This window comes from Periophthalmus magnuspinnatus, chromosome 20, assembly GCF_009829125.3.
Source record: "Periophthalmus magnuspinnatus isolate fPerMag1 chromosome 20, fPerMag1.2.pri, whole genome shotgun sequence".
Lineage (NCBI taxonomy): Eukaryota > Metazoa > Chordata > Actinopteri > Gobiiformes > Gobiidae > Periophthalmus > Periophthalmus magnuspinnatus.
Window position 1 is genome coordinate 4,994,102 of NC_047145.1, and position 14,423 is coordinate 5,008,524.

The window sequence follows — 14,423 nt, forward strand, 5'->3', positions numbered from 1 at the left end:
TATCTATGTTTTCCTTCTCGGCCTGTATTATATCTGAAAGTTACGTCACTGGCTAAGCATGAAATTATGACTATGTTTTAATTAGGCCTACCAAAAGTTTAAGGCATTTAGGTGTGATATTTAAACTGGATTTTCTTAAGCCAAATCATTTTAGGCCTTATATAGCCATAGTCAGAATTTTTTTTCTTTTTCTTTCTTTTTTCACCCCCGTCAACTGTGTCTGATCCAAAGTCATAGTCAGTGATAAATGTGAGCGTAGCCTGCAGTCTGTGGTTTAGGGTTTAACTTTAACTATTAACTGGTTTTCTACTGTTGACTTGATTTTCAATGTCAGGTACAAACTAGTTGCAGACTTTTATATCTGTTTTTATAATATAGCAGCTTTTTCACATTTTAGATTTAGTGTTTTGAGCTTTGATTGGAGAAAATATCTGGGACTGGCCCGTACGGGGATCGAACCCGCGACCTTGGCGTTATTAGCACCACGCTCTAACCAACTGAGCTAACCGGCCATGGAGACCTGTGAAAAACCCACACTTCCAGCTCAGCTCCTTTCATAGGTTTTAGATTTAGGGTTTAATAAAAAAGACTTGTTTACTCTTAACGCCATTATCTATGTTTTCCTTCTCGGCCTGTATTATATCTGAAAGTTACGTCACTGGCTAAGCATGAAATTATGACTATGTTTTAATTAGGCCTACCAAAAGTTTAAGGCATTTAGGTGTGATATTTAAACTGGATTTTCTTAAGCCAAATCATTTTAGGCCTTATATAGCCATAGTCAGAATTTTTTTTATTTTTCTTTCTTTTTTCACCCCCGTCAACTGTGTCTGATCCAAAGTCATAGTCTGTATTTTGCTGTCCATTACTATTGTCGTATTTATTGTCCATTACTATTGCTCTATTGCTGTTCATTACCATTGTTGGTATTTACTGTCCGTTACCATTGTTGGTATTAATAACTTTCCTTACCATTGTTGGCACCTTATCCAATATGATGTAACACATAAGTTGCATGAGTTTAACTCATAGTCCCCAATGTAATCATGTAATACAATCATGAAAAGGAAGTAAAGTATGCTAAAGTTAAGAAATAATAGCAGAGGGGGTGGGATTAAATAAGTTTTCTTCTTCCCACTCCTTTTTGGGCAATCGGAGATACTCTTTTTTTTTGGTGTGTGTTTTGCTGTCTGTTTTTGTTTATTTTTCCTTGTCTCTTGTATCATGTTGATTGACATCGATTGTGGCTGCCTAGGCTATGCAAGAGAAAAGATGTCTATTTGCCCAAGACAAATAAAAAAAAAATAAAAAAATAGTCAGTGATAAATGTGAGCGTAGCCTGCAGTCTGTGGTTTAGGGTTTAACTTTAACTATTAACTGGTTTTCTACTGTTGACTTGATTTTCAATGTCAGGTACAAACTAGTTGCAGACTTTTATATCTGTTTTTATAATATAGCAGCTTTTCCACATTTTAGATTTAGTGTTTTGAGCTTTGATAGGAGAAAATATCATTACTCACCAGTGACTCTCATACACCTTTGCCACTCTCTAATAAAGTTCCAAAGGCTGTTATATCATCTGCATAACCTCTATTCCAAGTATAAACCCAGTTGTTTACACTAAATATAACATTTACTGTCTCTATTTTTTCAAATAAAAAACACTGGAGCTCTTTAAACAACAGCAGGAGTGATGCTCAGGCCAGTGGAGCGGGACTGCTCTGAAACATTGATGAACTCACAGTCTCCACTTTCACAACGGAAAGCTTCAACAATAGCTTCAGCCTGGGATATCACTACAAGGCAGACCTCACTTCAAGTTATTTTACCATCAGAAATGCTAGACTTTAATTAGTCTTATAATAACTTTCATTAATCACGTACAGGCACTGACTTGAAAGCATTCTTACTATGAGTGGGATTGCCTGTCCACAGATCTGACCTGCTTGTCTCCGTGAAGATAAATTAGTTTTATGTCATGTGAAAAGCAAAGCCATAACATCTTCATGGAGACAAGAAACTAGGGACCCCAGAAAAGTTAAAAAGTGCACCATTAAATAAAATATATCCATTCAAGTGCTATACTCTAAGAAATCCATCACCCATTTTGCAGTGAAAGGAGCCAAAAAGTTAATAGTCAAGCAAAAATTTATGAACATACAGGAAGAATAATTTGAGGTCGTTGTGGTTTGAAATTGCACACCACCTCTTTACTGATCACAAGGTACTATCAAAATGTATTTTACTGATCCAGCGATTCCTACCATACAAACTACTCAAGTTTTGGTAATAAAGATACAATATGCATAACTACATGGTAAATTCATAAAAATGTAAACACTAACTGAAGTAAATAAACATGGGACTTACCTGCAGACATCTTTATTGACTGTTTATTGTACCTTATATTTTGTAGAGTCTCTGCAGAGCTGTGGTAAAAGTTGGTTTAAGACGAGCGTTAATGATTCAAACCTGCAACTCGAGTCCTGAGTGTGGAACAGGATCAGGGCAGCACAGCATCATGGGAACTCTCCAGGTGTGCCATGGAGTCAAGTCAAGCAGATAAAACCATATTATTTTTATATAATGAAAGATTTTTATTCTGCACTCTTCTCATTTACTGTTCATTTTATTATGATTATTTGTGATTATTTATGTTTTGATTTGCTGTATTGTGATTTTAATGTCTTTCTTATACTGTAAAGCACTTTGAATTACTTTGTGTACGAATTGTGCTATACAAATAAACTTGCCTTGCCTTATATATAAAATGCTGTATTGTATATTGACTTCTAATACCATTCAGTTACAGTATTTTGTCTATGTTTTGGTGATGGGTAAATGATATAGCCAGTTATAATGCTTTATTACTAACTACTGGAGAAGCAGACAGCAGAAATTGTATAGAAATAAAAAAAAAAAAAAAAAAAAAAATGCATGCAAAGGAGACCAACATAAATGTAAACTAAACTTTTTTTTTTTTAATTGCAGCGTTAGTATTACAAAGGTAATGCAACATCCCTCACAGATATAGATTTTATTCTATTAGACAGTGTTTAGTGGTAGAGTTTAGTCTTGTTAAGATTAATTGTGTGAAATAGTTATTCTACTTTGTGTAAATGTGTAGTACTAGAATCACAAGCATACTAATCCTCCTCGGTCACTGTTAATACTAGAACACTGTCAAAATACTAGTGGCCCGTACGGGGATCGAACCCGCGACCTTGGCGTTATTAGCACCACGCTCTAACCAACTGAGCTAACCGGCCACATACAGTGACAGTGAACAGCAGATGGCGCTAGTTACACGGCCAAACTACAGGTATTTCACTCGAACTAACCTCTCATAGATTGACCCATTGATCACTTGATAAACATTTTTTTTTAATATGTTCTGTAGTTTTTAAAAACAGTATTATTTGTTGTTGCTTATGAGTGATTCTAAGCATTCTAAATTTATAAGCATAAATTGATTAAAATGATCCTTCCTTAATGTGAGGTAGGCTTTAAAATTATATGTATTTTCTATTTTGGCAGCCTTGAGCAGACAGCTCTGTGGTGGCTTCTGATTCGTTGTGTAACTGTGTCTGACTCAGAGTAACTTGACTCCGAAAGATCACATTACTCCAGATTACAACAACTCCAGATTACAACTAAATACATGCCAACTCTTGACTCTATTTGCATAGTCAAATGTTTGGGGCATATAAACTGGTTGGTGTATTCACTCAAATTCAAGTAAGATGCATTACCAATTCAAATAAACTTAGACTTACAGATAAATTACTATACTAACTAAATGAACACTCTATAATATCTGCACTAAACTGGACACTTTATAACACCGGTCACTTTAATAAGCCACTTTGCACTGTTGTTCTGATGCTGCTATTGTACATATTTTTTCCCTTTAAGTATTTCATTTGATTTTTTTAAGCATATCTTTTTAACTTTGTGCATGCTCTTATTTGTATTTGTATTTGTATTTATTCAGTGTGTTTATGTTGCACTTTTTCACCGTATCAAGTTCCTAGTTTGTGAACTGTGTTCACAGACTATGGCAATAAAAGTCTTCTGATTCTGATTCTGATTCTGATTATTTTCAGGATTTGAAAATAGCCTACATTGTCAATCTACTTAATCTAATCATTTTGGTAGTAAATTGTACCTTAAAAATGTTTTGTGGGATTATTTTGGTTTAGTGTGTGTGCATTGGAACAAACAAAAAAAATTGCTGTTTTGTTAAACTGAGATAACAGGTAAAATATAACTACTATTGTTCTGCAGATTTTGTGGTGAGGTTGGATGAATATAGCAAGATTATCTATTACAGTTCAAGATTGTTGGATATTGACCAAATAATGTTAATTTATAAATACCCTAAATGTGTAGTGTGTATCTACTGTGTTGAATCACATTACAGCCTGTTTTCTCAGTGTCTCCACTTTGAGCTGCTGAAGGTGCATTCCAGCGGTTCAGTTTATCTACTCCAGATGAACACATGGACCTCATCCAGATCAGACACTGGAGTAAAGACTGAGGCTTGAGTCTTTTTTTTCTATTTCCATCTCAATAAGTGCAGTTGAAATGCACCTGTAGTCTTATGTTTTAGTATTATGTAGTCCTTCTGCAGACAGGCCAAGTCCCTTTACATTTTTGTGCATTATTCATACACTCCAGACTCGATGGTGGAGCCACAGCTGCAACAGTGACAAACCACCAGTCACTCACACACCACATTAGGGTTGGGTAAGTGTCTGGCCTAAGGACACAACAAAAATTTGCATTAGAGCTACTGCTGCTGTGGCACATGGAGCAGATTTATAATATTGGCTGGTATTTCCAGCATTCTCCCCTTCATTCAGGTCTAAGAATGTCTACATTATAAAGTTTACCCAAGTGCTACAAGTTAAGATTAATAGTAAGACATTTGACTTTCTCCTCTACAATTCACTGTAAATCTTGACCCATGTAAAATGATAAATCATTATTTTATGGCATTTCAATATGTTTAATCAAATCACTGCCCTCCTAACAGAGGACTTTATTTTTTTTTAAGATAAAGCAAATAAAAGGCCATGCAATTTCAGATCATGTTTTATATGAAACATTCTGAAACACTGGGCAACCACAAGATTCTGCTTAGGGCCTGGAAGTTATAACATGACCTTTCTACAATTTTGTGGACTATTTCAGCACCTTTCTGCATGTGTCTGGCTCCCTCTGCAGGCCTCTTTTAACACTAGTACAAAATGACAAGATACAAGAGTTAATTTCCTTGTTTTTATTGATAGTTTTAGTTTCACTCGTCAGCCTCAGACTCGTCATCGTCTTGGCTGATCTGGAAGTATCGCAGCTCATACGTCTCTTTGTCTGAGGACACCACACGCAGCCAGTCACGCAGGTTATTCTTCTTAAGGTACTTTTTAGTGAGATACTTCAGGTACCTGCAACAAAAAACATGAGAACACAATTAAATTTTAAGTTCTGAATCATAAATTGTTTTAGCCAAGAATAGAGCCAGACAAAACACAATTTACTACATTTTGAAGACTAAAATGTGGGATCAATGTTTTCAACTATTCTGGAAAATATGACCAACTGTGAAGGCGAGTATTGACTCAACCTTTCTCTTAATTTCAATGCAACATCTTTGGTCTCAACCTTTCAAGTCTTTTTCATTAATTAACTATTTGCTGGACTGAAAATGTGTCAATAATTTAAGTCTTTTACTGCTGAATTAAGTTTCACATGATTTAATATTCCTTAAGGGCGCACTTCGTAACTTTACTAGTGGAAGGTCCACCACCTAATTGTCCCTACGAAGAACGTTTCACAGTATGGCATTAAACTTCTCAATGGAACCCAGAATTGCACTCATTCATTTCATATTTCATTTATCTTTCTTTATACAGGGCGAGCCCGATGACAGCATCGGACTGTTTTTCATGAGTGCCCTGTTTAAATACAGAACACCACAAACAAAAAAACAAAAAAAAAAACTGCATAGGTCAATTTAAAACATGAATAATCCGGTGATAAACATTTATAATCACACCTGCTCCCATTTTTAAAGTGCATTAGTGGCACCAGTGTATCCAGTTTTGCATGTCCTTGAAGTGTATTCCATTTCTGGGAAGCAAAATAACCAAAAGTTTTTTTCCCCATATCAGTTCTAGTCTGTCTAGTTTATAGACAGAAAATTATGTGATCTTGTATTATAAGTTCCCGTATCAAAGCTCAACAAACAAGGGAAATATTCAGGCAGTCTATCAAGTAGTCCCTTATAAATGCATTTTATACATTGTTGTTCTCTTCTAACAGAGCGATGGCCAACCTACTTTTTTTTTACAGGGTGTGTGATGGGTTTTAAATTCACCACCTTTTATGAAACGAAGAGCTGAGTGAAAGAATGTTTCTAATGCATTCAAACAGGTGGCAGACCCCTCACCAAAGTGTACCTTTAATTTCCCCAGTATTCAATATATTGTTCATAATTTCACACAGTCCTTCTTGATGAGTCACCTTTTGGAAAACTGCTTTTCAGACGTGACGTTGATCTTGTTCTTCATGCGCCCAACCTGGACTACATTTCCCAGGTTCCCCGTCTTCCCGTTGACCTTGATCCTTTCTTTGAGGAAGGTCTCCTATTGGACAGAGCACAGTGACCACTAGGGAAGAGAACCCTAGTACTGGAGCTAGGGAAGGGCGCCCTAGTCCGACACAGTGTTAGCCACATGCATAAAAATCACTTCACATGTGCAATTAAACATGTTTAATGATCAGGTTTATTTTGTTGTACAAAAGACAGGTTGCAAATTTGTGGAAGCTCTCAAGTTTAGGTCAAAGAAGTACTAAATCTATGTCAAGCCCTTATTAAGGTATAAATAAATGACAATTATTTAATACATTTTAGATATTACACTGTATAAATGCTTACAAAGTTGGAGGAGTCGAGGATGCCATCCTCCACTGGATGTGTCAGGTCTAGTGTGAACTTCCACACAGCGCCCTTTTTGGACCGTTTGCCCACAGCTGGCTTCTTCAGTGTCTTATTCTGAGGAATAATACACAAAATCAGTTTCCCATTTAATTAAAGTAACTATGACAGGCTGGACTACTCATTTTACAGATCACATTTAAGATTTGGCTAAAAAAGAAAAAAAAAATCCCCCAGGTTTGCTTTTTTTTTTTTTTTTTTAAATAATGTTCAAAATACCCAATAAATGTGTTTCTTCCGTGTAAACTGTGCCCAACTTTTGGACAGAACTGTCTAAAATAAAACTCAGCACTTCCTGTAATTTTTAAACATATTTTTCAACATTTCTTAGCAAAATTGTTTCTTGATTAAGAGCAATTGTAATTTATATCCCGACTTCTATTACGGGCACTCTTAGTTTGAATATTACTAGCAACAGTTTCAACTCCTGCATACACTTATTTCTACTCATCATACATTTTACAAAGTCTAATGAAGTTTTGAATGAATGAACACGTGTAAAGTCAAGAGTTCATGCTAATGCTAACTACGCTAACTGCGCTAACGTCTTGGTTTTCTTAGCAATCTAAGCATCTATTCTCTCTGTATCTACATATAACCATTTACCATTCGTCTTGCCATTTCATACAACACCTAAGAGATAACATAATTGCCGTTTAAACAGCATTTTATTGGCGAGCGCAAAATCTTACCGGTGCCATGTTGCGCGCAGGAAGGAGAAAGAGGCTGGCAGGATGTGACGTAAACTCGTAATTGGCACCGAATTGGCACCGCCTTTTCCATATTTGGTAACGCAAGGCCAGATATAGTTTTGACACTTTTATGACTATTAAAATCTATATTGTAGCGCGTGTACTTTAGCAAGACGATGCACAATACACAAATCCTTGAGTTTATCGTGTTTTTGTGTCAGTTTTAATGTACGCACCTTTTACGCACTACCTGGGTTTCACAATATACGGCTTTTAACAGCTGTCATTGGTTGTAATGGGTCCAAAGGGCAACTGAAGACCAACAACACCCTGATAATAAACTTGCTGAGCCTGGTTAACCATTGACAAAACGTATAAAAATACAAATTGTCTCTTCGGCCTGCGTTTAGCCGCATTCCTCGGTGCGTCATTCTAACCATTCACGACTCCGGTTTCTTTCCATTGTGACTGCGGCCGGTGGGGGCTGTTCCTGCGCAGTTATGATTCATACTGGCATCACCGGTACAACTACTTGGCTTGGGTGTGTCCTTAAATGTTGCAAGTGAGTTTCCATAGAATTAGCAGGCTACCTCAACAAATCCAAGAGTGTTTGAATGCCAATTGTACGACATGAATTAGACAAAAGTTAAGGGTTAGTCTTTAAGCACCAGTAGCCTCTCCTAGAATGTGCAAGATTCTAACTGTCATGTAGAAAACCTCAGCCCAAGTCTACTTACAGTTTACAGTTATTTAATTCTAGACTTTGGTGGCCAATCTAATCCAACCATCTACTTTTTTCATAGAATGTTAGGTCCCAGTTTGCAGTCTTTCAACAATTGTATACAAACTCCAAGTCACAGCTAAATGTTAACATTGTATAGATGGACAGGTTTGAACAGTCAAGTTGACAATAATTTCCCCAATGTAAGAGATAAACATCACAGTTTCCCATATTACCCTTACAGCATGAAATAACCAAGTATATTCCATGTCACCTTAGACTGTACAAATTTGTGAAACTTTAGCATCAATTAACAAAGGCAGACAAGACATATTTTGCAGTTTTTGTCCATTTGTTTAACATTTTATTTTGCCATCTCCAGTCAGGTGACAAAGGCCTCGAGTGAACAAAAAGTTTGCAACTCTACCACCCTCCCGTCCCGATTGAGTCCCTTCAAAACATAAAAAGCAAAATTTTCATTACACACCTCACTGCAAACCACCTCCCACATTACAGGAGGCCCACGCCAATCCTCACTCACACAAAAAAATTAAACCATTTTGTATTTTTTTTGTTTAGGGAATCCCGAGATTTGAACCCAGTTGTACAGACAAGAGATCGGCAACACCAAAGTAGTTTGTTCTATATTTTAAGGGTTAAGTTTGATATATTTTTAAACATGCTGGGGTGGGACCTCAAGTGCTCCAAGCCAATCTGCAATCTACACCTTTGAGCTGGAAGCAAAAATGGCTGCTAATTTTACCTACCGGGAAATAACTCTCCCTTTTTGTAGCTTTTAAAACAACTCAAAATTCCCTCCCCCTCCCCCAATCTAAAAGTCTGCTTTAGTCATTCATCTAAAGAATATAAAAAATAATCATACAAAAGCTGAATCCCGGTGGTGGTTAACAATCAGGAATGTGAATGGCGACACTTGAGATAGCAAAAAAACAAAGCAGGAATGAGCGAAATGGGTATTTTTTTTTTTGAAGTCGTTTTATATAAAGTTACCAACATAACCTTATTGTGATGGGTCAGAGGACTACACAGCAAGCTGCAGTGGAAACGAAATGAAAACAGGGAGAAAAAGAAAGCATTGATGAATTGATAAACCACAGAACGTTTTGAGGTTCGTTGAAGGCCGGCGCTTTGGTGACAGAACCAATGAGAATGCAGACTGGTCGTGGGTGGTGCTCGTTGCCTCGGCAGCAGAAACATGTCTTCGTACGAGCTACCTCTTTATTTGCCGCTCGCCATCACCTTTGTGGCGATAGCGCACTCCTCCCCCATGGCACAGATCACAGTGACCTACAAGATTAAAAAAAAAAAGAAAAAGAAAAAAAAAAGGTATTCATTTCAAGTAGGAATGAGCTATTTGGCGTAAACATTTGTGATTGGCATTCCATAAATCTTTAAAATTTTATATATTGGGTCTATTTTTCTAAAGGTGACTGTATGGGCATTAGGCACACAACCAAACAAAGTTATTTGTTAATTTAACAATCTTTGCTTTTCATTTTCAAATTGTTCCTGTTCTGATTCATTAAATTGGCAAACTCCAAAGGGATCACGCCAATGAAAGGAGAGTGATACGGTTTTGCAAGCAGAGTTTTAAAAAAGGTGTCCAAAGGTGGGCTTAAGACTGCTTCAGCTGGTAGTTTGTTCCAACCGTTTTTTTTTTTTAAGTTTCTCTACTGGGGTCGTACAAGTTTGAAGGTAGGATTATTGAATGATTACATCTGGTACCTGGTACAGTGGTAAACTGGTGTGAAGAGACTTTTGTGACATCAGTTCATCTCAAAAGTAGTACAGTAGATAAGAAAATGATTTAGGAACTAGTTTAAATTAGTTGGAGAATCTAGACAATTTTGTTGACCAATAAAAGCAATGAAAATTTGTATAAGTTTCTATAAAAAGCCAACCAATAAATGTCCCTTTGAATCCATTTTAGATCGTTTTGTGAAACAGTCCATGCTCAAATTCATTTTAAGACAGTCCATGTTGTCGCTTTCAAATGCAATTACTTTGGTTTAAACCAATCTAAGCCACCACAACCGATTTTGAGTCATCTAAATAATAGATTTCCTCCAGAGACCATGTTTCATTTATCCAGTCTTGGGACTGGCACCATCACACATTAGCATACCCTGATGGTTGGATGATGTAAAGCTACATTAGTGGAAAATTACCATGAACTCCTCTCCGTTGCCGAACTTTGACTCAATTTCTTTTCCGATCTCGTTGTCAGGGACACGCAGGTCCTCTCTGATGTCACCGTTGTCATTCATCAGGGACATGTAGCCATCGTTGATGTTCACAACCTGGAAAAAAAAGACAATCGCCCATCAGATATCCTCAAAGAATCCCAAAACATCCATTTGTAAAAGTACCGAGTCTTGCGTGACAAACCCATACAAAACTGACCTAGAATATTACAATTTTCTGGCCTTAAAGGCTTTCTAAAAAAAAATTGGTTCTCATTTTGAATTTATCATTACCAGGTAATATTTTTGCCCTTTGTCATTATATTGTGATCTTTGAGCTCCTAAGTCCAAGTACTTTCCCTTATAGATCAAGATCAGTACAAAATCAGGTGAAATGTACAGAGGATTAGTCAAGTCAGTGTCAATGAAAGATCCAGGTATCTTTCATTTGTGATGAAGAAAATACACATATTGCTTAATTACTCTTTGAGCTTAACCATTTGCAACTTTTACAGCATGTTCAGTAGAGTTGCATCTTCATCAAATGGGGGAAAGGTTGCTACAGCTTTGGCTCGAACATCAAAAACTTAAAAACACATGTCTAATTCCCCAGTTGTCCGGGTAGGTTCATTAGCAAAAGGCTTTAGTTCAGTAACAAGAAAATGCAATTCTCAGTTGAAAGAATCATAATGGTCCATAACTATGCATGAACCAAAACATGAAAATAAGAAAACATAAAGACCTGTAGAACTGTCTGATAATCTGCTGGGTGACTACTATTAAATACATTTATCACCATGACGACAATACTTTTCACAGAATGCCACGTTAGCATCTTAAATTTTCCATTGGTTTAATGCAAGTAAAAATTCAGAGCACCGACAGGCATAATCATTGGAACAAGCCTGAAAAACCCTTAAGATTATCACAAGTTTGTGCAGTGCAGTTACTGAAAGGGTTGTACCTGGTAGTCATTCCGCTTGATGTTTGGGACGTCCATGTTGTGGGTGGAGGGGCACATATCTTCATACTTCTTGTTGGTGAAGATATCAATACCAACCAAGTTCACCTGCATGAGCAAAACACCCTCATATTTAAAAGTGTTCTCAATAACGTGCATGTAAAGTGCACACATCTGGCACCATTTTGTTCATGTTAAAATGTAATGAATGACTGCTTAGTGCTTTCAATAATGGCAATTTTAAAATGGTTTAACCTCCATGTTTACATAGGATTACCCTGAAAACTTGGAATACATTTGCGAGCATCCCTCCTAATAAACACACAATCTGGTCGTTTTAAATTAAAGTTTTTTCTCCCTTTACCGATAATTTATCAAAAGATCACTAAATAGACTTGAAAGACTGGATTGTAAAATTAGTGGATCTGGCAGACATAAGTTACAAAACAATGGCTTTATGCAGCAAAACTATTCAAAGTACAGCACAGTGACACCTGATGAGAACAGATAAGGAATGTTCCTCGTTTAGCTCGAAAGACTTCTTTAATTTAAAAAAAGGTGCTACTTTACAACTGGTGGAGGGCCCGCCATCCACTCATCTTACCACTCGACTTTTTCTTTTGTGTGGAATGCTTCATAGTGTAACTTTAAACTAATCCAAAAACATAAATTTTGTCTTTTTAAGGTTAACTTTTTAAAGCCAAATAAAAAAAAAAGGTGGTGTTTGCTTTGAATTCCCATCTCCATAAAGACAAACAAAAGCTGCCACTCAAAATTATAGTTTAATACCATACTGTGCAACACTGAATGCAAAACAGCATCTCCATAGTGGCAGGTCCCTCCCACTTTTAATGTTACATAGTGCATCTTTAAGTTTAAGTGTACCTTAGCATGCCCGTGCTTGCCGGTCTTGGAGGTAGACATCTCCACGATTTTGCAGGGACGTCCCTTGAGCACCACGAAGCCGTTCTTGCGCAGAGCAGAGCATTGCATGGGGTAAGTGGCAGAGGCGCCGGACTCTCCAGTGGTGAAGTCAAGATCGGGGTCTGCCATGGTGGGTTTGGTCTTAGGCGCTGAGGGAGACAAGGGGCAAGATTGTAGGACATGTATTTAGGCCTGTTATAACACATTTTGAAGCCCAATATATACTGCAATTAACAATAATGAAACAACTTTTTAAAGCAGGATAATCCCAGTAAACAATGTTTAATATAAATAATTAAAAAGGCATGAGCGACAATATAAATGACTGAATGCTCCATTATTTTTCAATAATTAGCCATGGAAGTCACTTGTAATGCAATTTTTTGCTTATACTACATTTCATTGAATTAAGTTAAGTTTTCGCCAAAGTAATAGATGCAAATTACAATGGTACGTTTATACACACGCAAATGTATAATTTCCATATTGACATGCTAGTACTGCAGTTAAAATGCAGAGGGCTCATTGACATGGGTCATCTGGCTCTGGGCTACAGTAGCATGGTCAGATGAGGTTGAGTACTAACTGTCCTAATGTGATTTTACCTGAGGCCCGGTCCTAAACGCTAAATATAACGCGAGATTTAGGGTTTATTGAGCAAATTCCCATTTTTAACTTGAAATCAGTGAGCTAATTTCGTTAGTGTAATCCAATCTGTCAGCGTACACCATGACTACAGCGAAAACGTGGAAGTGAGGCGGCTATGGCTAAACACGAGGCTGCGCAAGGCTGCGATTCACGACCGTCTGTGCGTAAGCCCCGACAACTTTAACAACTTCACCACATAAGTAAAGTAGGATTTCATTCAAGGATTGGTTAAAATGTTTGCTCCGAAGACAATGGACCCCTTCTGATCCACATTTTAGTAGTCACAAAGAGAGACAGCAGCGCCATCTGATAAGAGAGCGCTGAAAGGAGTTGGCCGAAATTTGCGCAGCAAAGTGCCAAATAACGGGACATAGAGGCTAACAATAACCACACATGCTCAGCGGCTAACGCACAGGCAGATATCTGGAGGAATATCGGTAAAGGAACAAGTGTCTAAACATGTTCACACTTTGGATACCAGACAAGATCCACTGACACTGGAAAGACGCGTTTCTTTATGAAATGGACTCGGGGTTTGTGCGGGGTTTTAGCTAGTGGCAGGTCCCTCACTGCGGCTCATTCAGTTTGTCTGGCCTCAATGAATAAACAGGACTGTTTAGAAGTTAAAATATTATAGGATTAGGAGGGCCAGCACTTAATAGGAGATATTACGGAGGGTACGCGAAGTGAAAGTCCAGTTTTTGTTACAGTGACAAGCGGCTTCCCTGAGCGCGTCGCCAAAGGCCGCATGCCGCTTTCAATCCGCCTGACTCGGCACCACAGCTCCCACACCCAGCCCCGCTACTTCCCCGGGCCGTAAACAGCCACTTATGGGGCCCCTCTGTCCGCTACACCGCCTATGTAGACTTCCCCGAACCGGTTTTGAGGCACCTAAATACCACTAAAAGAAGAGTTTTTCCCCCCGAGGCACAAACACGCGCCATGCCACACTTACCTTTCAAGAAAAAGAGGACCGAGAGTGCGCATGTGCGGCTAACTTCACTGCAGCATCCGTACAGGAAGTGGCGAGGGAGCTGGTTTATGTACTTCCGGTGGGACCTGGCAGAAAGGGATGCCAGGTCCTGGGCATACATGGCAACCCGCCTTACCAGCACTTTTGTATTTGCTAAAAATAACCACCTAAACACGGGGCGACGATATCCTAATGCACTGGGCACAGCGGGCATTTAACATAAAGTCAAACGACTCTTAAAATAATTTATTTATTGTATATCATTTATAAATCAGTCAGGTCGCTATGAAAAAATGTTTT

General features: G+C 37.8%; 2 protein-coding genes and 2 non-coding genes across 4 annotated transcripts; all 4 read right to left on the reverse strand.

Annotated features, from left to right (window-relative positions):
- Positions 1-438: 438 nt before the first annotated feature.
- trnai-aau (transfer RNA isoleucine (anticodon AAU)) lies at positions 439-512 on the reverse strand. The gene has a single exon. It is a non-coding gene; the product is annotated as a tRNA-Ile (tRNA).
- A 2,683-nt stretch (positions 513-3,195) lies between these two features.
- On the reverse strand, positions 3,196-3,269 carry trnai-aau (transfer RNA isoleucine (anticodon AAU)). The gene has a single exon. It is a non-coding gene; the product is annotated as a tRNA-Ile (tRNA).
- Positions 3,270-5,269: 2,000 nt separating this feature from the next.
- rpl22l1 (ribosomal protein L22-like 1) lies at positions 5,270-7,752 on the reverse strand. Its single transcript, XM_033985495.2, has 4 exons — positions 7,693-7,752; positions 6,941-7,057; positions 6,526-6,647; positions 5,270-5,447 (listed from the first exon to the last, which is right to left on the reverse strand). The coding sequence occupies exons 1-4, from the start codon at positions 7,699-7,701 to the stop codon at positions 5,303-5,305; spliced, it is 393 nt and encodes a 130-aa protein (XP_033841386.1). The 5' UTR covers positions 7,702-7,752; the 3' UTR covers positions 5,270-5,302.
- Positions 7,753-8,746: 994 nt separating this feature from the next.
- On the reverse strand, positions 8,747-14,239 carry eif5a (eukaryotic translation initiation factor 5A). The gene is made up of 5 exons (XM_033985492.2): positions 14,106-14,239; positions 12,464-12,651; positions 11,582-11,686; positions 10,603-10,734; positions 8,747-9,721 (listed from the first exon to the last, which is right to left on the reverse strand). Exons 2-5 carry the CDS (start codon positions 12,629-12,631, stop codon positions 9,653-9,655), a joined length of 474 nt encoding a protein of 157 aa, XP_033841383.1. The 5' UTR covers positions 12,632-12,651; positions 14,106-14,239; the 3' UTR covers positions 8,747-9,652.
- Between the last annotated feature and the right edge of the window lie 184 nt (positions 14,240-14,423).

Excerpts from the sequence above, each read along its gene's own strand:
- eif5a (XM_033985492.2), bottom strand. The coding sequence starts at position 12,631 with ATGGCAGACCCCGATCTTGACTTCACCACTGGAGAGTCCGGCGCCTCT. Across the intron at positions 10,735-11,581 it reads TCAAGCGGAATGACTACCAG|GTTGTGAACATCAACGATGG; the intron begins GTACAACCCTTT and ends TTTTTTTTCCAG. Across the intron at positions 9,722-10,602 it reads GCAACGGAGAGGAGTTCATG|GTCACTGTGATCTGTGCCAT; the intron begins GTAATTTTCCAC and ends TTAATCTTGTAG.
- rpl22l1 (XM_033985495.2), bottom strand. Across the intron at positions 6,648-6,940 it reads TCCTCGACTCCTCCAACTTT|GAGACCTTCCTCAAAGAAAG; the intron begins GTAAGCATTTAT and ends TCTGTCCAATAG. Across the intron at positions 5,448-6,525 it reads GAAAAGCAGTTTTCCAAAAG|GTACCTGAAGTATCTCACTA; the intron begins GTGACTCATCAA and ends TTTTTGTTGCAG.